We start from the raw sequence: 21,262 nt of genomic DNA on the forward strand, positions 1-21,262 counted from the left end.
GTAAGGGTCCATAATAAATTTCCAACAATTAAATTATAACCTACAAAAAGAGGAAAATAAATATGTTAAAAAAATAAAAAAGTTATTTGTGCTTTACATTAGTGGTCTTATTTGGTCTACCCTGTAGAAGGCGAAAACTAACTCAAATTTTTAATACATTTTATTTTAATGTTCAGTATGATTCCTTTATTGCTTTTATCGAAAAATGTAATATATCTCGACTGGAATCAAGTTGTTGATCCGTTGTCGATTGGGCTATAAAGATGAGTTTAATTTGAAAAATATATAGGTTTTTTCGAAAATCGATGCTCCAAATCTGAAAATAATTATATACATCGTCGCAACTTATACCTCGTTAGTTATTAAATTAATACTGCAGGAATTTCCCTACTTTTTTCTCACTCTTTCAAATATCGCATCATATGCAATAATGCTACAGAGCATACGCAAGAGAGTATCGAACAAGCAACTAGAACTAGCAGAAACAAGCGCCTGTCGCCTGAGTACATCCTCTACGAATGTGCAGTCCTCGAAAATTGAAGACTCGCTCATCTACGTGGGGCGACTCTAAGTCCAAAAAGCTTAAAAACGTGCTCAAATTCATTGGAAGCCTTATTGGAATTATAGACCCGCGGTGAAGTACAATAGGTTGCAATTGCGTGGCTGAACATGCCCATATTTCGAAGAAAAAATATATATATATTATAAAATATAATACATATTTTTTTTTATTTTTGTGTATATTTTATTTGCATATTTCATAAAGCAGTTTCGTATTACTTTTTCTAAAAATAGTATACTCCTTCAAAAAGATTTTTATTTATTTTAATTTTTATAATGCACGTGTAGTCTTAATTTCATTTAAAATTTAAATTTAATTTTACTATGCTATTTCGTTTTTGCTTTCTTTGTTTAACTGGTTTTTTTTGTCTTTTTTTTTTGCTTTTTAGTTTTAAACGATTTTTTAGTGTTAGTTTTAATATTGCATAAAATTCAATTTTTTTATTTATATTTATATATTGTTGCTTATTTCATGTATGTATGTAAGTATATGTTCGCCTGCATAACCAACGACGCAGGAGTAACTGGAAATATTTAAAGCGACTGTTAGATGTAGGAGTATATGTATGTATGTATGTATGCACATATACACGAATGCATGTATGGTTCTTTCACATTGTACATAAACTGTAGAATAAATGTAAATATGTATGTATACTTGTAGTTGCATGCATTAACATCTCTTCAAATATGCAATAACAATCAATAAAGTAAACGGAAATAGAAACAAATTTCTAATATGTTTTTGTTTTTCTTTCTCTTGAATTACGTTGTACCGTTCAGTATGAGCGTCGTTTGATTTTGTTTTTGTTTTTATCATAAGACTTTTATGAGAACTAAAATATTATTAATAATAGTCAAAAATTGGAAAACAATTACACAAAAAAAACAAAAATAAATCCTTTTTTGTTTAAATCAACAACTTCAAGTTATTTAACTGCGACTAGTCCGAACGCATGCACAACCAACCCGCCGTGTAGGATTTCCATACAATGCGTAAACAAATAACTAACAAAAAATGCAATGACTGCTTATGAGTACCGCTTGCGAAAATCACAATTGTTGATGCGGCTATAGCTCGAGTTATTGTAATTATGGTAAGTATTTGCTTTATTCGAGCCGCCAAACATTCACGCAGCAAGCACCCAAAACTGCATAGAGCAATCGTAAAGATGTTTTTGTCGTATTGACGTTTGATATTTGTATCCGGCAAGTGATTTCAAGGCTAGTTCGTATTGTTGTTATCGGTTATTTGAATTGGCGGCAACCAAGTGTAGAAGAGTATGTAGGCAGCACTGGATACCACATTGGAAGTGTCAAGCGGTGTAACGACCTGGTCATCGAACTTGAACCATCTGGTAAATAAGAATTAAAAACGTGTTAATACAACAACTATACGTGTATGTATGTGAGAAAGCTCGCACATAATGAATTTGCGTACATTAATATTACCGCCATCCCCCCAACACCTCTACACACATTACATGTGTATATTCGTTTATAAATACATACCTGCCATAATTGCCGCTTTTGCAAAAGGCTGTGTAGTGACCGCTCTCCATGGAGCCATAATGGTTGGAGACACCATAAAGTTGATACGTTTTCGGTGTCGCTGAACGCGATTCGGATTTGGCAATATAAGGCGTCATATCGAGATTCTCGAGCGGAAAGCGAACATAGTTTTGCTTCTTTTTGTACGAATTGCCAACGGCGTCGGTATCGGCGTAAAATCTAAAATTACGTCGATATAGGAGATCAAAAAGTTAGAATGCTATAGAAATCTGTGAGAAATCTACACTACTTTTTAACGAAGTGTAAACTATTCAGATCAATATGAATTTTATATCTACGCCCAAAAGCTTAAGCATGTTTTCTGAGAATTTGTATTTTTTAAGCTTTAAGTACACTAGTTTAATGAGCAAGTAGGAAAAAATGCCATTTTCGAATGCGTTTGATTGACTTCAAATTTTAACGGAAAAGCATTTGCCAATTATCTTTTTACACGATAATACCAATCCAAAAAACTCGCGTAAAAAGGGAATTAGGTGAAAAATATATTAAACAAATTTTTTTTTGTCTTCACTGAAAATTATTTCGTGCTTAGATATTTTAATTCAATAAATATATTATAAGAAATAAATTATTAAACGGAGAGGGCAAAATCTACTGAGTTTTAAAGACTTTTCCTGAGACTAATTTAAACGCTTGCGTCAAAAAATCTCACTCTATTTGTTCTATTAGATTCAGGAAAAATTCATAAGATATTGAAAATCGCGAAAAAAATCAATTCGTGAAAAAAAATATTTTTTTTTCCTTTTTAACTGGTGTTAAATCAGATTCATGTAAAAAGAGAACTAGAAAAAAAAAAAAAATATTAATAAAAAAAAGAAAAAAATAATAATAAGAATTATAATATTAAAAAAAAATTATTGTATGCACAAGAAGCGACAGTTTTTACCGTCGCTACAGTGGCCTAATCCCTTAACCAGTTAACTGTGTTGCTCCATTTACAAATGTGCTCCAGTGCGCACAAATTTGTGTCGCGAAAATCGAACGATGACGAGTATGGTCGTCAAGCGCATACTATTTTTCCATATATTTATTTTTCTTTATTATTATTTTTTAATTTTTTGTTTTATTCCGGCATAGTCTCAAATTATTCTAAACATTTTGAAATTTAAGAATATGTTTTATTTTTACAACTATTACAACTTAAATACCTAAGGTTACCACTTTTTTTTGCCATCTATACTCGTCAAACACAGTTAACTGGTTAACCACGTCTGGGCTTTTTGCACTACCACTAAAGTGGTAACTAAAATAAGAGTCTCATTATCACTACATCTAATTATTTAGTGCACTATGCCCAACCCTGCCCTTAACTATGCGTCTGGAAAAAATCTAATTTACTGTATAACTGAAATATGTCTACTCATTTCTCACCTTTTGAGATGTATTACCAAGACAGGTGGCAGTTTTGAAATATCCAGTTTTTTCACAGCATCACGTTTCTTCTTGCAATTCGGACAATTCCAGCCATGTATAAGTTCACCACTAAAATACATGTCCATACATTGGGTGAGAAAACAAACGTTTGCATTTGAAGGCAGTTCCAGACTTAAATTCGAAAAACACTCATAAGTGGCGGACTCTTTGTTGCAGTCGACACATTTAACGGTGCTTTTTATTTGGCCATAGAATAAATGCAATATGAGACTCTCTTTTGCTTTGGTGAATTCCAGCCACGCCTTCTCGGAAGGTGTTATATTATCACGTGTCTTTTCGGGTACATGCAACGTTTGCAAATCAGAATGCAGCCAATCCATGAGTATGGTCAGAAATTCGTGCGAATCCTGCTGTTCGATACCGCGGAAAATTTGCTGATATTGTCCCATAACGTACTGTGTAGGGATTGATGATGGGTGTGGAGGGCAAGATGGAGGGGAAGATATTTAATTAATGAACTCTTTTGTGTTTTATATGGACAGATAAAAACCAAAAATAGACCAACCAGCTATTCACACATTTATCACATACTGTTTATAGACAAAAGTATGCCTATATGTGCGTAAGGACAAATTACATACATATACACCTGTGTTCATAATAATAGCAGTGTGGCGTATTGCAAACTTTTGACAATTTTTTATTTTTTTTTATTGTTAATAATTACTATATTAAAAACCATATAACTCGAACAATCAGACTATGTATAAATTAAAAAAAAAAATTTAATTTATAAATAAAAACAAAAAATTAGAAAAATTTAAAACTTTTAGCCAGAATTTTTCTGAGTATCCAGTTTTGTACCCCATTCAATTTTTGTATAATATTGTGCCAGTATAAAAAGGTTCAGAATTCGAGTTGGTTTTTTTATGAGGAGAAAGTGCACAAGGCCAACAAAAAAAAATGTGAAAAATCACCGCGATTTTTTAGCACCTCAAATTTGCACTTTATTTTAAAAAAATTTAAGGGGCCATAAAATGCCATACATGAAATTGTTCTAAAAACTTTGTTGTTGAACTCTTTAAAATTGTATACAAAGGCCTCTTCTATTCGCTACTTCTCTGCTGGACTAACTTGACGAAAAATTTGTATGCGAAAACAACAACAAAGTTAGCGAGCAAGATTCGCCGCTAGCGACTATTTTACAATCAAATGTAATTTTAGGCAGCTCTATTCCAGCTCTGCCAAGATGTTTTCATTTATAGCAGTTGCCACTTGCTAACGCTTGGCGCAAAGAAGATGCCTAAAGTTTGAAACTTCTAGTTATATGGGGTTTGTTGTAATGTAAACTATATTTTTTGATCAAAAAAGGCAAAATAAATAGTCAAAACTTTACAATATGACCCGCTGCTATTATTGTGCACACTGGTGTATATGTACATACATACATATGTGCAAATGTGATACACTTTGCTTATATTTTGAATTTTATTATATAATAGGACTATGAATAAGTTCGTGCGGTTTTTTTTCGAAATTTGAAACTTTATTGACGTAAAATTTAATATTCAAAATATTGTCCATCGCTTACTACTACTTTTTCCCATCTTTCTGGCAATTCACGGATTCCCTTTGTGAAAAATTCGGTCGGTTTTGCCGCAATCCACGAATCGATCCATTTTTTGACTTCATCGTAATTACGGAAGTGCTGGTCAGCCAGGCCATGTTGCATCGATCGGAAGAGATAGTAATCGGATGGCGCAAGGTCTGGACTATACGGCGGGTGGGGTAGGACATCCCATTTGAGCGTTTCTAAGTATGTTTTGACCACTTGTGCAACATGTGGCCGAGCATTGTCATGTTGCAAAATAACTTTGTCGTGTCTATCGGCGTATTGCGGCCGTTTTTCTCGCAGTGCTCGGCTCAAACGCATCAATTGTCGTCGGTAGACATCCCCCGTAATCGTTTCATTCGGTTTCAGTAGCTCATAATACACAACACCCAGCTGGTCCCACCAGATACACAGCATAACCTTCAGGCCATGAATATTCTGCGCCGACGTCGATGTTGAAGCATGGCCAGGGTATCCATACGTTGCCCGACGTTTTGGATTGTCGTAATGGACCCACTTTTCATCGCCAGTCACAATTCGATGCAAAAAACCCTTTCTTTTGTGCCGTTGAAGCAGTTGTTCGCATGCCATAAAACGGCGTTCAACGTCTCTTGGCTTCAATTCATACGGCACCCAATGGCCTACCTTTCGGATCATTCCCATGGCTTTTAAACGTTTGGAAATGGTTGATTGATCAACTCCCAAAGTTTTTGCAACCTCTTCTTGCGTTTGAGCCGGATCTTGATCGAGCAATTCCTCCAATTCGGTATCCATGAACTTTGGCGGCGCACCCTCGCGTTCTTCGTCTTCCAAGCCAAAATCACCACTTTTAAAGCGTGCAAACCACTTCTGGCACGTTCGCTCAGATAGAGCATGGTCACCATAAACTTCCACCAAGATACGATGACTTTCGGCTGCTTTTTTCTTCATATTAAAATAATGAAGAAGAATTCCCCGCAAAAACACATTATTTGGCACGAAATTCGACATTTTCAAGTGTGGTAAAAATATTGTTGTTTACGCTTCAAATAAAAAACTTATACTGACGTTTGTGCCTTACGACAGTAGCTCTCCAATGAATGTTTGGAAATGTGGATCGATGGAATAATAATCAAGTTACGCCATCTGTTGTAAAACCGCACGAACTTATAAATAGACCTATTACTTACACGCAAGTCCTTGCTGGCCACACACTTGTAGTTGCCATTCCATAAAACTTTAATGAGGGCCGCTACTTCCTCGACAATGTGACCTTTCGTCTTATTACTGCGACTAATGTAGTTCTTATATTTGTCGGTTATACAGTATTCGGTGAGTTGTGGGGTATTGCTGAGGCACTGAATTATACTGTTCATGTAGCAGGTGTTGCCCAAGTTCTTTAAGCCGGTCAAGCCGCGACCCTAAGAAAGCAGTAAAAATAAATGTGAGTAACCTTGAACTGATTGATATTTATTTATAAAACTAAAAATGAGTTTTTGTTTGCGGCCCAACTATGTATTGTCTGTATGGGAACCACACACAGGAGTGGTAGGAGCTGACCTCGAATACTTTTAGTTACTACTTTGTCATTCAGCAAAAAAAAATTGCAATATTTCTTTACGAAATGAATATATGGTAAATAACTAGTAAGTATTGACTGGAAACTTTCAGCAACTGCCTCTATTGGTGAAATTTATGAATAATACAATAATAAAGAAAATGCCACATCTTACAAATCGATATTTTTTAACACATTCAAAGGGAACTGAATCGAACATTAAAAGCGAGATTGATTAATACTCGTACAATGAAGTAAAAAAAAATAAAATAAATAAATAAATAAAAAAAGGAAAGGTTTTATAAAAGAAAAATCATCTGGAAATGGCATTTTATAAAGGATTTGAAAAACAAATTTTTATGAAGATGGTTATTAATTTCCTATTTTAAACTTGAAACAATTTTCTTACATTTAAGTTGCGGTCAGATATGTGTGTGAGCAACTGAAAAATAGTTTGAACGCGTATTTTTATTTTTTAGCAGTCCATTTCTCAAAAGCACTTTGCATGACCAGCAAATGTCAGAAAGTAAATCAATTGGAATGTTACCATCGGCCAGAAATGTCAAAGAAAATTCTTGCCAACTCATTTTGCTGCGAAAAAGTTTATTCTCTTGAGTCAGCACTCGAAAAGTAGTTTGGGAAAGTACTTCTCATTATTTCGGCAATAAATTTCAAGAAAGGAACTGACATAACCTGCCACTGACTTTCTTTCTTCTGAACTCATGACCGCAGGCATAGATGTGTTCTGCTGCTGGATAAGAAATCGCACCTTCTCACAATAAAAATCAAAATTTCGAAAAAATGTATCGCCATTGGCTCTGAACTCTCTCATCAGTGGTATATAGAATGGATTTCCAGTACCGCGTTTCCAAATACCATCAAAAACTTTCTTATATTTTTTGGCAAAAATTTACCACAATCATTTTCATCACCAGGACCAAATTCCTTTTAACTTTTTCCTTATTAATGTCCCTCTGGCAGACCAAGAGTACCAAACGTCCGATCACACAGTTACATTTTCGAAAGATCTGTCGATAGTTCGAGCGAACGGAAAGTAAGGTTAGTTTGGGTTGAAGCGGCTGTCCACTATAGGACACACTCAGGCTCAACAGATAGTTTGTGTGAAAGTAATTTTGTTGAGTGCTTTTGAAAAGCACTTCACATGCAATTTTTAAATGCTCATATAGGTATAATCAATTACTTTCCGAAATTGTTGCCTTTTTTTGCACTTCACTTCCCAAGTCTGAACCTGCAGAACCTTTGTGTTGCTTTGTAAATTGATTGAATATGTAACCGTGTGAGGATTGGGTATTTTCCCTAAAATGTATAAATAAGTTGTAGGTATTTTACTAATTTGTCTAATGCTAAATATCTAAGCAGTATTTTTATTAAATTTAAAGCCCAAAATAGTCGCTATTTTTTATTTGTATGATGAAAAATCTCTTAAATAGCGTACAGTATTTTTCTAACCACAAATAAAATATAAAGCTTCATATACATATATGAGCCTAAAATATATGCTTAAGAGGTAACCAGTGGCTCCAGCCTCTAAAATTATGTTAAAGTGGTTTAGAAATATAGTTAAGTTAATAATTAAGAAGTCACACGCTTATTTTTTATGTACTGTAATAATGGTAGCGACCGTCGTATCCAAATGGGTTGGTGCGTGACTATCAATCGAAAGTGCACGACTTTGAAACCCCGGGAACAAAACATCGATTGATAGAAAAAACTTCTTCTAACAGCGGTCGCTGCTCGGCAGTCAATGCCAAGCCTTTGGGTGTATTTTTGCCATGAAAAAGCTCCTCTTAAAAAACATCTGCCGTTCGTAGGTGGCATAAAGCTGTAGGTAGCCCCATTTGTGGAGCAACATCAAGGCGTACACCACAAATAGGATGAGGAGCTCGGTCAAACACCCAAAAAGGGCGAAAGCGCCAATAATAAAGGAGTGTAAACCTAAATATCATTAAACCTCGGATATCTTTATTTGAAAGTGTACAAATATGAGAATAAACTGAAACGAAATGAGCAGCTTACATTTTGAAAAGTTTAAAAAATGTCTTTCAAAATAATGTTAAGATATTAAAATGATTGCAAATTATTTATTTTAATATTTTTAATAATTTTTTTTTTAATAAGATAACACATAGACTGAAAAGTCCCGGGCCTAATAGATAGAGGGCACTAATTATGTTGCATTCATCCCTTTTTCAGTTAGTACTAAGCTTAAAAAGACAGCTGCTAAAATTTCATGATATTCAATTCATTAGTTCGTGAGTTATTGTGCTAAAAGTAACGCTACTTTTGTTATTTTCAAAACAATGGATCAACAATAATTCCGTGTTTTAATTTTACACTGCTTCTTAATGAGGAAAAATACCGTTCAAGCGAAGCAATACCTTGAAAAGTGTTATGGGGACTCCGCTTCCTAAGAAACAACAACAAAACGATGGTCTGCTGACTTTAAACGTGGCCGTAGAGACACCGATGTTGCACAATGCAACGGGCGTCCAAATGAGTAATGAGCAAATCAGTAACACCAGAAAACATCAAAAAAATCCACAAAATCGTTTTGAATGACCAAAAAGTGAAGTTGCGTGAGTTAGGTGACATCGTAAAGATATCAAAAGAACGAGTTAGACTTATATTGCATGAGTATTTGACTATGAGAAAGCTCTGTTCAAAGTGGGTGCTCACGGTTTCGTTTCATTAAGACAACGCACCGTGTTACAAGTCAATCAAAACAATGGCAAAACTATATTAATTGAACTTCGAACTGTTCCCAAATCCACCGTATTCGCCGAATTTGGCTCCCAGCGACTACTGGCAGTTCGCAGACCTAAAAAATGCTCGCCGGTAAGAAAACTGAAAGGCTGAAACTATGGCCGCCTAATTTGAGAAAAAAATACATCGTTCTACAAAATTGGTATTGAAATGTTAGAGCGGCGCTGGCATGATTGATTGATGGAAATTACGTTGATAAATAGAACTAATTTTGAGCAAACACAAAAAAAATTGTTTTCTTTGTTCGGCCCGGAACTTTTCCGCCCATGTGTTACACTTAAAAATCTTCCAGCCTGGAATTTCTTTATTTGAAAGTGCTCAAATATGAGAATAAACTGAAACGAAATGAGCAGCTTACATTTTTAAAACTTTAAATAAGCCTTTAAAAATAATATTAAGATATTAAAACGATTCAATTATGTTTTTTTTAATAAGATAGACATTTAGCAGTTGCTTCAAATGTTCAAAAGCATTTTGTTTAGAACAGCCCATTCTCCTGTTAACTGCAGCTTAACACAACTGTGCGCCCAATACACTTTTACTACTACGTGCAGCCGAAAAATATGCAAGACATAATTTTTCCTTCAATGCATGGCAAAGGAATCTTTTAACGCACCCGTTTTAGTGGAAAAAATGATGTGTAAATTAAAATATGCGTCGCCGGTATATTCAATTTCACGCCTGCAACCACAATCATCTTAAATTATTACTTCTAATACTACTTTTGTTGCTTGTAAAATATGTAAACGATTGTAAAATGTTTGGCTTTGAGTTGGCGATTGGTGGCGTTTCGGATTGCGCGCACAACAACATGCTTTGAGTAGAGACAACGACAGACTAAGGTACCTCACAAAAGTTAATTATTGGGCAAGTCGCTAAGCAGCACACACAAAAAAAAAACACCAATGGCCAGACGGACTAACAAATGACAGTTGGGTTACCCTAAACATATGCGCCGCATGAGAATATGAAATTAAGCGGTATCTAAAAAATATTTAACTATAACAAAGGCACACACAAGAAGAAAGTAATAGCATGAAGTCAGTTTTTGAACTAGCCTATGCTTAGGCGCTATGACTGGCAAGCATTGGCATGTGTGTTTGTATATTCACATGTACATATGTATGCACGAGTAATAGTGTGTGACAAATGCACACACGCAACAAACATTGATTTTTTAGGCTTGATAGGCAGGTGGCCATTGAAACTTGGCGCATTCCACACTTTTCAAGTGGCAGAAGACAGTACTTGTTGTAAGTAAGTGCATGGGCACGCGTATGTTTGCACGTTGAACATATATGTATGTATGTATATGGGATATGAGCGCGTGGAACAGCTGCAGAGGGGAGGATCACGTTAGTGAAAATAAGAGTCGGTCATTAACACATTCAACCTAGACTGCTGACATGGTCGTTAAAAGACGCTCGTATAATGTTGCGAAACGTGACTAAGAAAGGAATGATGCACAAATGGGCAGATATTGTGTTATGTACTCAAATCGATTTTAAAAGCATACACATGTGAATATATAAATAGGTATAATAGTTGTTGTTTTGACATTTCGCAAAACATTTTTCGTTTTTATAAATTTGGCAGCTGTAGATAAACTGGAGCAATAGAAGTTTCGAAGAATCTTTTTTCTAAAATATATGTAGATATTGTATTTTATTGCTCTAATTTTATGTATGTAGGTTTACATGCCTCTGTACTGAGTAAATTTGCTGTTGTTGTTGTTATAGCAGTATAATAAGCCCTGCCGGAGTGAAGCTGTCATTCATCAATATCGTCTAACATAGTGATGGGCAAACTCAGCACATTTGCACTGTGCAGCAGCGTGTGCTTCTGCGTGCGTAAAAGTGCTAGGTGAAGGGGGATAACAAAGCACAGGGAAGAAACAGAAAAATTGAGCGAGTTGTGTCTGTGTTTGTACCCTGAATGAGAGAGCAATTATTCATGAATTCTTACCAGGGATGCCAACTTTTAACTTCATATCAACAAATTTCTAAAAAAATCGGTTTTTTGGTACATTTTTCTTCAATAACTAAATTTAATACATATTACACTTTCTATTATAATAATGAATTAAGATAATGAACAACAATAAACAAGCAATTAACCATTTCAAAAGTTCGCGTAATACTGTTTTTTAATTGCTAGATGTAAAGAAAATTAAGACCTCTGAAAATATTTAATTTGAGATTAAATTAAAATCTTACAAATTGGAAAGCAATGTCAGTTATATCTTCAATAATATTGATCACTGCATATACTGACGAATCTGTAAATTATTCACACTTATCTTATGATTACTTAAATGGTTTTTGAGATCGGATATATTAATATATATTTTTTAAATTGAGCTAAGAAATCCAGAAAATCAATTTTTTTAGCAAATTACTTTATAAAACTGCAAACTCTCTTCAGCTACAGAAGTTTGTCGAATGTTTCAGAATTTTTAGCTACTGAATGATACCATTTTTTCTTTTATTTTTCATAAAAAGTGGACGTGATTGATAACTAATTTCGCCCATCTAAATCCAATACACTCTGATATGCACAACTGCAAATAAAAATAAACAACCAAGAGTATATACTTATGTATATAAATTATGAATAATAAAATCAACAATGCCCAAAATTAATTCCCACATTTAACAACTGCGGCAACTCTTCCTCATAAGTTTTGACATTTCATAATTAAAATCAGTTTTTTCGTGATTTCTTCATTTTTCGACGATATTTTTTGAGACCGTAAGTTATATACTATTGTCGCATAAAAAACCACTAATATTAAGTGTATTTGCAGTGAAAGTGCTGAAAATTCTATTTAAAAATTTGAAACGGCGAACGTCAAAACAAAGTGCACAGTGTTCAACTGCCGACAAAAACATAAATTTATTTCTAATGTGTAATATATTATTCTGTTTTAACTTTTAACTTAGATAAGCAAAGTTAAATAAAATATTAAATATAAAACATTTGGTTCAGCATCACCTCAAATAAAAGAACATTGTTTCATTTGAATCCGAAGTGGAGTGTAACTTTTTTATGCAAATATGTAGATGGAGAATCACAATGCCTTGTATGTGAAAAACGTGTGGTGTGTGAGGTGTTTAACATAAAGAGACATTATGAGCTGCATAGGAGTGAATATGATGAATATGTAGGAGAAGAAAGGAAAAGTATATACAAATCCCTAAGTCTAAACGAAGAGCCCGATTCGATGTGCCAAATTACAGAAGGTCGGAAAAATTGAAATTATTAAAATTTTTTTTAAATTTCTTAGGAAAGCGAAGATTACGTTGTAGATGCAAAGCGTGCAACTTATGAAATCGCGTTAAACCTTGTTCGTGAGAATCGTGCATTTTCGGATGGCGAATTGGTGAAGTCTTGTATATTAAAAGCAGTAGGAATTTTGTCCCCTTATCTCGTAGAACTACTAGCAGACGAGTAGATGAAATGGCGGAAATTACAGAATCGCAGTTAAAAGAGCGTATAAAATCATTCAAAGCGATTTCATTGGCAATTGACAAAAGTACAGATATACCCGACATAGCCCAATTAGCGATTTTTATCCGAGGAGTTGATGCCCACCTAAATATATGTGAAGAACTTTTGGACATTATTCCAATGACTGGGACGACTAAAGGTGAAGATTTATTTCAATGTGTTAATGAATGTACTGAACGTATGGGTGTATCATGGCGAAAAGTGGTTTGCGTTGCCACCGATGGTGCGAAATCCATGAGCGGATGCAAACAAATTTCTCTAATCATTTTTGTGTACTTTGTCATACTGTGCGCATTGCCATATGCGTGTGATTTGAATTTGAGAGCAACTAAGTACTCACCAAGAATACCCATTCTGCTATGATAATTTCCTCAATGTTTTTTGAAAAAATCCTCTATTTTTTTAATGGAAACATGTATAAATTGTCTTTTTTAACAAAATAAAATGTATAACATCCATTGTTTAAATAAAACATGGCTGGTTGAGATTACTGTTCGCTGTTGTGACCAGCATTCTTTAAAAAAAAATGCACTAACATAAAAACATACGATATACATACATACTTAGGTATATGTAAACGAAGACAATTTTTTCATTCAGAAAAATATACACCGATTTGTCAGTACAAATTTATCTCCACATAGTTTAGCAACTATGAAACTTTGAACTGCGAATGTTCAAACTTCTTGATTATAAAATCGCCTATGCTTCTTGGTTACAAAAATTATAAAAGTAAATAAAATAGAAATTTGCAAAGATGATGTTAATATTCAAAGAAGCGTTTCCAATAAAAAAACCAAAAGCATTTTATTATTTAATATGAACGATCAACCCTTCGAAATCCCTTAACATGGAATGAAGTCCCCTTATCTGGTAACTTTGCTATTGGCAAAGCTTCACTCTCTTTTTTACAAACACATATGCGTTGCTCAGAAGTGATTAATATACGTACACGCCTATTGCTTACCCTTCTGATGTAAGTTTGTCGCCCCCCCATCTAGCACTTTGCTAGCACGCTCTGCTGCGAGCGTGCCACGCTGCTGCCCGTCTCTAGTCTAACACATCTAACATTAGGCCTAGGAAACTTACTGAAAACAGTTTCGACGGATTGTATCTAGAGGGTGGGTGGGTTCAATAGCGCATGTGAATAGGTGGTTGGTATCGTGTGGGGTACCTTCACATGCCGTGAGTATGTTCGTAAGCAAGCCCTACAATTCATCACATTTGTTTGAGTGTACGGCTCAATAATAAATAAGAAAACAAGAAATTTGTTTACACCGTGACGCCAGCGGCGCACATGAGTCTACCAGTTCCTTTTACGTTGTTCAATCTTTTTTTGGCACTTCAAACGTGATTCATTTGTATGCATTGCAACGTGCGTCTAGGTACTTACCATTGCACCGGGTAATGGTGAGAAATCGCGTTGTCTATCTACTATATAAGTTGTGACATTGCTCTGTGTCACTGTAGACAAATGCGGTTTCACAGATCGATCGAATTGTGGTATTTTTGGTTTGGACATATCATCTCCTCTGTCTATTGGTACCCTTGCGCGCGCAATGGTCATAGCTAACTGCTGATCACGTTGTTCTTTCTCCCGTTCTAGCTGCTCATTGAGCTTTTGTCGTTCTTGTATTTTATGCTCAATCTGGCGTGCAGTATTCTCAAGATCTTCCTTTTCGTTGGGCGTTAACTCATCACCCTGCTCCTTCTTAAAGTTTTTATACTTTTCAATTTCATCTAGCAGACGATCGTTTTCAGTTTTCTGTAAATTAGCGAAAAAAAAAACGAGGTCATACAATATTTAATTAACAAATATAAACTTTAAATTTTCATACATAATCTGCAGCTTCACTTTCCAACTGCATTATATAGTAAAGCAATTCTGTTTCGGTTGCTGTCATCGGTTTTTTATCTGGACTATGCTTATTTTTTTCGAATATCGTATCCAATTTCTGTGAAGCTTTTTTCAATTGTTCATCATTAGCTTGTGCTTTCTCCAACAATTCCTCCTGTTCCTTAGCTAATTCCACAATAGGTTTTTGCTTTTGTTCATACGTCTTCATAGCAGCCATTTTACTAGTGCGATCTACGCTCGGTGGTGGTTGTGAGACGGTGAAGGTAAGTGGACGCGACATACTGCTTCCTGGTCTGGACGAGTAGCTCTGACCACTTATATCTTCCTTCATTGTAATATCATTTATTGAAGGATATTCGATGTCATCTATTAAATCCAAATCATTGTTATTCTGTTGAGGCGCTTGCACACTAGGATTGGTGCACAGGGTTGGGTACATCATAATAAAGAACTCATAGCCGCCTTGTAGAATTTTAATAGGTGAACGGTAAATTACGTCGGGATCCCACTACAAATATATATTATATGTAAGTGATATTTGTGCATACAAATTAAAAAACAAAAACTTACATTCCGTAGTATATCAAGCAGTATGGCAATAGGCGAAGTTGGCGAAGGGTTGGCATCTCTTGTATTCCAATCCATTAAGACGATTTGTTCCTTTACTGAGCGCGCCGACCATAAAATTTTTGAACTACTGTCTAATTTGTCTTGCAATTTTCCAGCCGACATGCTATAAATTACATTCAATGTTTATATGATATATAGAATTATAAAGTTGTGCACTAACCCTGCAACTATATGCTCCTCGGGCACATTAAAACAGTAGGGATATGTTAAATAAGATGTCTCATAATCTTTAGCCGGTCGACAATCCATTATTAGCACATTATTCTTCTTCATAAGCTCAAACATTTCTTCACATTTTATGATACCCAATGGTTGCAGCGTGTAGTAACTACCTGATAAATTCGTAGCCGCTGTGCTTGGCGTATCCCCTTTCAACAGGTCAAATTTCTCTGAAGCGCTTAGCTCGTTGTAGTCACGTACACGTTCGTTATATTTCAATGTAGGTGCCACTAATGTTGCAGATTGCTTGGCTCCATTAGCAAGTTGTTTTGCTTCATAACGTCGACTCAGTGAAGAGCTAAGCTGCTCCAGCTTGTTCATGGTCAATTTGTTGTTGGAATTGCCGCCTAGTATTTGCCGTACAGTCTGCTTATGTTCTGGGTAGTCAGGCTTCAAATGTATGCAATGAAGTAAGTTGAAATACTTCATATATAATACATAGGCCAGTTCTTCATCACCTTCTCGAAAATATTTGTCCGCTTCACGTAATAGCTTTCGAGCCGATTCCACCAATCTGAAATGAGTTTTATTTGGGCATATGGCCAATTAAATATGTACATTATAATTATTCATATGTTTGCATGTGTATGCGCTTACATTTGAGTTTTCTTCGTCCGCGCCTCTGGAATCTCGGAATGTTTTTCCAAATCATTCAAGGTTTTACCTAAATGTAAATCCTTTACTTGTGCCATTTTCGGCATTTCTCGAAATATAAGTGTTTCTGTTGAATTATTCTCAAGCCGGTGCCTTTGGCCAATCTTTTATTGTTCTCTATGTTTGTCACTGGGCTGATACGCCTTTTCTGCCAAGAAAAATACACGCTTGATAAATAGACAAAATTTCATGTCTTCCAATAATTTTTCACCTGTTTAGCACAACTTATAAAATTTGTTTTAATTTTTCTAATAATCTAGCAAAAACAGAAACCTTAAAAACAATTTGGAAAAATATTCAATTACATCGCGTATAAAATTCCATTTTGCGTCAGCGAAAAGTTGACATTTCTCGATAAGTGAGAAATCAGCTGACTTTGGTGGTGGTTGTTACTGGTTATCGATATCATGTGAAAATTAATAAATTAGAAAAGATTCCATTCTAATTCAACAATATTATTTTGTAATTGGAATATATAGTCGGATGCGAGCTAAAACATGTGAAATTTAAAATAAAATAAAACATGTGTTATATAAAATAATATAAATGTACTTAAATAAAACGAGGCACATTTATAATATTTATAAAGTTGACTATTACTAGTTATCCATGTTAGCTTATTATTTACGCACAGGGTGTACATGGGCAAATATTGCGCTGATTTCCTTTTCCGCTACCGTTTGAGGTTGTGAGACAGGCAGGAAATTTTAACTTTCCTTTTGTTGCTTTGTGCATTTGTTAATAATATTTGAATTATACGGAGTATTGTGATTCGTTATAACTATTGAATGTTTTATGCGATTTCTGTTCTTTTGCTTTTCTTGATATGGAAGGCTTTCTACATGTCGGGCGTGGTAACAGACACTTTTTATATCTTGACGATTAGATTAGTTTAAAATGAATTTTCATTTCTGATTTTATTATTGATTGTATTTTGACAAATTTTTGGTAACATAACGCGTTGATTTGCTTCATTAAATTTATTTAGCCCATCACAATATTTCTGGATATTTGATTTTTAGTTGTAACCTCTTGATTCGTAGCGAGACCATTTTCTTTAATTCATTCGATTTGCCGCATTAGTACAATCTTTTCCCATGCATACTTATTATGCCTTTAAAGTTAGATCAAAGGTCTTTTCTGCGAGATGTCAAGATACGAATTAATTATGAAAATCATATTTTTTAGTATATATGTATTAAAATTTTCTATATGTCAAATTGTGGCTCATACCATCAAACAACATAAATCTCTTAAGTGAAACATATAACGTTTAATTTTAATTTGAGTATTACTACGAACTGTGGACCCGCTCTTATAAATAGTAAATTTTATTACCATTAGTGCCCTAAGGGGCAGCTTTTCAGCGCAAGTTTAATTCTACTCTCTAGTGCGGCCGCGTAGCCGAGTGACTACTATTCGGGAGTGCGTAGGTTCGAATCTTCGTGCATATATATGTATATATATATAATTGGCGCGTACACAGTCTTTGGGTGTTTCGCCGAGCTCCTCCTCCTATTTGAGGTGTGCGTGTTGTACCACAAATGGAGGGACCATGAGGAGCTTTTTCCTGGCAGAAATAAACTCGGAGACTTGCCATTGGCTGCCGGGGGGCGATCGCTGTTGATCTTTCACTGAGATTTGAACCGAGGTTCTCTCTCTGAACTCCGAATGGTAGTCACGCACCAACCCATTCGGAATGGAACAGCAAATGATAGAAACAGTTTTTCCAATAGCGGCCCTTGGCAGGCAATGACAAACCTCCGAGTGCCATGAAAAGCTCTTCACAAAAAACCATTTGTCATTCGGAGTCGGCTTAAAACTGTAGGTACCTCCATTTGTGAAACAACATCAAGACGCATGGAGAAGGAAGAGCTCGGCCAAACACCTAACAGATGTGTAAGCGCCAATTATTTACTTATTTCTTTTTAGTTTAAGTAATTTCAAACGTTCTATTATGCAGGCTTACGGTAACTCACCCCGTTGAAATAGCCACCGTTAGATGAGATCGACGACGACGACCCGTGACCGGTAACTTCACCGCGCCTGACAGAGCTGGATGCACTATTGCAACAACAACGATATAGCGGGTATAGGTCTTCCATTTTTTTTAAGTGGTTGCTTACCCTCCTGGATAGTGATATTTGCGGAAACTTCAGAGAATGTGAAAGTGCTGATTTCCTAATCTCGATGCAATCGCGAACATCAAGAACTTAAATGCAGTTAAGAACTGTATTAAGTTTCACAAATGTCTAGCAATTCAAATAGCTAAATTTTGGTTACATTTGAAGTATGCGGGCTACAAATTTCCATCAGAGCTTTTTGCATTTTTTTGTAAAGAGAATCATATGCAATAACGGAACTACTTGCGCTGACAATAGAGAAAAAGCGGAGTGAAGTTTCTTAAAATAAACCTGTTTGCTTGCATTTAGCAGGTAGGGAATCGGAAAGTTTTTTTATGAACAAAAGTAAAAAAACAAATGAAGTCAAATGAAAGAATTGATCTTAGTTGATCTCAAAGTAATTATATTTTTTTTTTTATGCTCTTAAGCCAAATTTTATTTTATATTTTTTTTCATATGAAAACTTGTATTCTTTCTTTCGCTTTTACTGTAAGTTAAATAATATGAGGATCGCTAGTAGGTAATTTAAAAATAAGAGATATATTTTTTTTTTTTTTTGTTTAACTTTTCTTCAGAACATAAATTAACAAGTAAAACAAATATTTTATTCATGACATTTTTCGATACACAAATATTTTTACAAATATTAACACCGTGCACGTATAGACATTTTGACCCGCTTAAGGGAATACATTGGACCACGGAAAGTTTCCCAAAACATGCCCTCCTTGAACTTAGCTGTATCGCCTTGTAAATAGTTGCCAAGAATATTACTTGAAAATAAGAAGAAAAATCATAAATTAGAATAGAAGATTACTTACATAAGCTGGCCTCACACTAACAAGAGCTCATTATTTGTCTCATAGTTCGCACACAGCAAAGATAACGGAATAACGAATTATGACAATAACGACCTCCGTGTGCAGACTGCTATAGTATTATTATATAAAATTATTATATTTGTAATGCTACCAAATGAACTGTAAAGAAGTGCCGCTATACTTACGCATCCATGCAATTTTTAAACCACCCTGGACTATTGTATTCCTCGCTGCAGCTACCCTGCGATCTGGCATCATTATCGCGATCCACCGTACTAAATTGCTGACCTTCATGGTACTTGAACGAATCACCAGCTGTGCCCTCGTAAGCTCCCAAGACGCCTAATTTATACGCGGTAGTTTCACCAAGGACGTTGAAATCGCTGTACTGTGCATATTTTTCTACACCGTTGAAATCCTCCAAATCAATGCGTAGCTCAAAGTAGTCATTAACAGTGAGTTCATGCAAATGTTGCAGGCCCAAGAAGAATTCGCTCGTTTGACTAATAGTACCGAAACCCGTTTTGTACGAGTCCCAGGTGCGATTGTGAAAGGCAACGGAGCCATCCAAACGCTGCATGATGACCATCCAACGATCGCCATCGCAGAGCACTTTGAAGGGTGATATACCACCGTCCACCTGGATTTCACTTATACCGCTACTTTGACAAATCTGTGCTAAACGCTCGGAACATTTGGGGTTGCTGTTGCTGTTGCTATTGCTTTCGGTGCTGCTGGTATCGCGGCGTCGATAATGACGCATGTGACGGCTGTCCACTGAACGCTTTGATTTCTCATCGTTCTTGTCTTTTTGGTTCTTTTCCTCTAAACATGATCTTGGTGTTTCGATTTTTGGTAGTGAGGCTAGATGTCCCACACTGCCATTGTATACCGCCAATCTGAAAGCCAAATAAATAGTCAAATAGTCGTAAAGGCAAAAATATCCGCAGACAAAAAAAAGAGGTAAACCTCACTTTTCTAATATTAGGTCTATTTTATTCTCTAAGCAATCACTGGATTCATGAGAAGGGGCTGCCTGCACCGTTGAAATTACGAAAATTGTTAACAAAAGTTTTATGCTGCACCGCAACATGTTTGTAGTCTTGAAAGTTCGAGGTACTAATGAGATTAACTAATGATTTCGCAAAAGCGCGCGTTTATATTTATAAACCAGCAAGTTAACTGTTTTTATATTTTAAATAAATAATCTATGCTTGAGTGTTTTGTTTATATACATGGGGAATGTTTTTGCTGCTAGAACAGCAACAACAACTCCAGTTTCCGAAAAAAGAAACCGTTTATTTTCCTTGCGGAATTTATACACTTAGCTTTTTGCATATACACATACATAACACATGGGCTGAAAAGTCCCGGGCCTAACAAAGAACACTCGTTTTTTTTTTTGTTCAAAATTAACTTTTTTTATCAACGTAATTTCCATCAAGAACAACGCAATCATTCCAGCGCAGCTCTAACATTTCAATACCACTTTTGTAGCACGATTTATCTTTTGCCTCAAAATAGGCCTCACTTGCAGCGATAACCTCTTCATTCGACCGAAATTTCTTACCGGCGAGCATTTTTTTTAGTCGCTGGTAGCCAAATGTGGAGAATAAGGTGGATGTGGGAGCAGTTCGAAGTTCAATTCTTGTAGTTTTGCTATTGTTTTCCATCATCAACACGTTCTTGTTTTTGGTCGACAGTGAACAAACGCGGCACCCACTCTAAACAAAGCTTTCTCATAGTCAAATTCTCATGCAATATAAAGCCAACAAGTTCTTTTGATATCTTTACGATGTCACCTAAGTCACGCACCTTCACCTTTTGGCCATTCAAAACGATTTTGTGGATTTGTTTGTTGTTTTCTGGTGTTACTAATTTGCTCATCACTCATTTGGACGTCCACTGCATTGTGCATCATCGGTGTCTCTGCGACCACGTTCAGTTCACGAAGCCCTCAAACCATCCTTTCATTGGTGTTTCTGATGGAGCGGATTCCCTATAACA

General features: G+C 35.4%; 2 protein-coding genes across 5 annotated transcripts; both read right to left on the reverse strand.

Moving 5' to 3' along the window:
* Nucleotides 1–734: 734 nt before the first annotated feature.
* Nucleotides 735–18,776, reverse strand: LOC128871529 (ubiquitin carboxyl-terminal hydrolase 15). Of its 4 annotated transcripts, none has more exons than XM_054113351.1 (10): nucleotides 18,291–18,776; nucleotides 16,255–16,459; nucleotides 15,599–16,171; nucleotides 15,379–15,541; nucleotides 14,789–15,316; nucleotides 14,344–14,715; nucleotides 6,289–6,519; nucleotides 3,505–3,962; nucleotides 2,074–2,292; nucleotides 735–1,916 (listed from the first exon to the last, which is right to left on the reverse strand). In XM_054113351.1, the coding sequence occupies exons 2-10, from the start codon at nucleotides 16,356–16,358 to the stop codon at nucleotides 1,787–1,789; spliced, it is 2,778 nt and encodes a 925-aa protein (XP_053969326.1). In that variant the 5' UTR covers nucleotides 16,359–16,459; nucleotides 18,291–18,776; the 3' UTR covers nucleotides 735–1,786. The 4 variants fall into 4 exon arrangements, with proteins under 4 accessions (XP_053969326.1, XP_053969325.1, XP_053969324.1 ...); XM_054113350.1 differs by lacking the exon at nucleotides 18,291–18,776 and adding an exon at nucleotides 16,523–16,682 and having other exon boundaries at nucleotides 16,255–16,454; XM_054113349.1 differs by lacking the exon at nucleotides 18,291–18,776 and adding an exon at nucleotides 16,523–16,682.
* A 179-nt stretch (nucleotides 18,777–18,955) lies between these two features.
* On the reverse strand, nucleotides 18,956–20,398 carry LOC128871530 (microfibril-associated glycoprotein 4-like). The gene is made up of 3 exons (XM_054113353.1): nucleotides 20,230–20,398; nucleotides 19,441–20,154; nucleotides 18,956–19,207 (listed from the first exon to the last, which is right to left on the reverse strand). Exons 1-3 carry the CDS (start codon nucleotides 20,346–20,348, stop codon nucleotides 19,081–19,083), a joined length of 960 nt encoding a protein of 319 aa, XP_053969328.1. The 5' UTR covers nucleotides 20,349–20,398; the 3' UTR covers nucleotides 18,956–19,080.
* Between the last annotated feature and the right edge of the window lie 864 nt (nucleotides 20,399–21,262).

This window comes from Anastrepha ludens, chromosome 2 (assembly GCF_028408465.1).
Source record: "Anastrepha ludens isolate Willacy chromosome 2, idAnaLude1.1, whole genome shotgun sequence".
NCBI lineage: Eukaryota > Metazoa > Arthropoda > Insecta > Diptera > Tephritidae > Anastrepha > Anastrepha ludens.

Excerpts from the sequence above, each read along its gene's own strand:
- LOC128871530 (XM_054113353.1), bottom strand. The coding sequence starts at position 20,348 with ATGTTGCGGTGCAGCATAAAACTTTTGTTAACAATTTTCGTAATTTCA. Across the intron at positions 20,155-20,229 it reads ATAGACCTAATATTAGAAAA|ATTGGCGGTATACAATGGCA; the intron begins GTGAGGTTTACC and ends TTTGGCTTTCAG. Across the intron at positions 19,208-19,440 it reads TTTAAAAATTGCATGGATGC|TAATATTCTTGGCAACTATT; the intron begins GTAAGTATAGCG and ends CTTATTTTCAAG.
- LOC128871529 (XM_054113351.1), bottom strand. The coding sequence starts at position 16,358 with ATGCCGAAAATGGCACAAGTAAAGGATTTACATTTAGGTAAAACCTTG. Across the intron at positions 15,542-15,598 it reads GAGGAGCATATAGTTGCAGG|CATGTCGGCTGGAAAATTGC; the intron begins GTTAGTGCACAA and ends TGTAATTTATAG. Across the intron at positions 15,317-15,378 it reads TGCTTGATATACTACGGAAT|TGGGATCCCGACGTAATTTA; the intron begins GTAAGTTTTTGT and ends ATATATTTGTAG.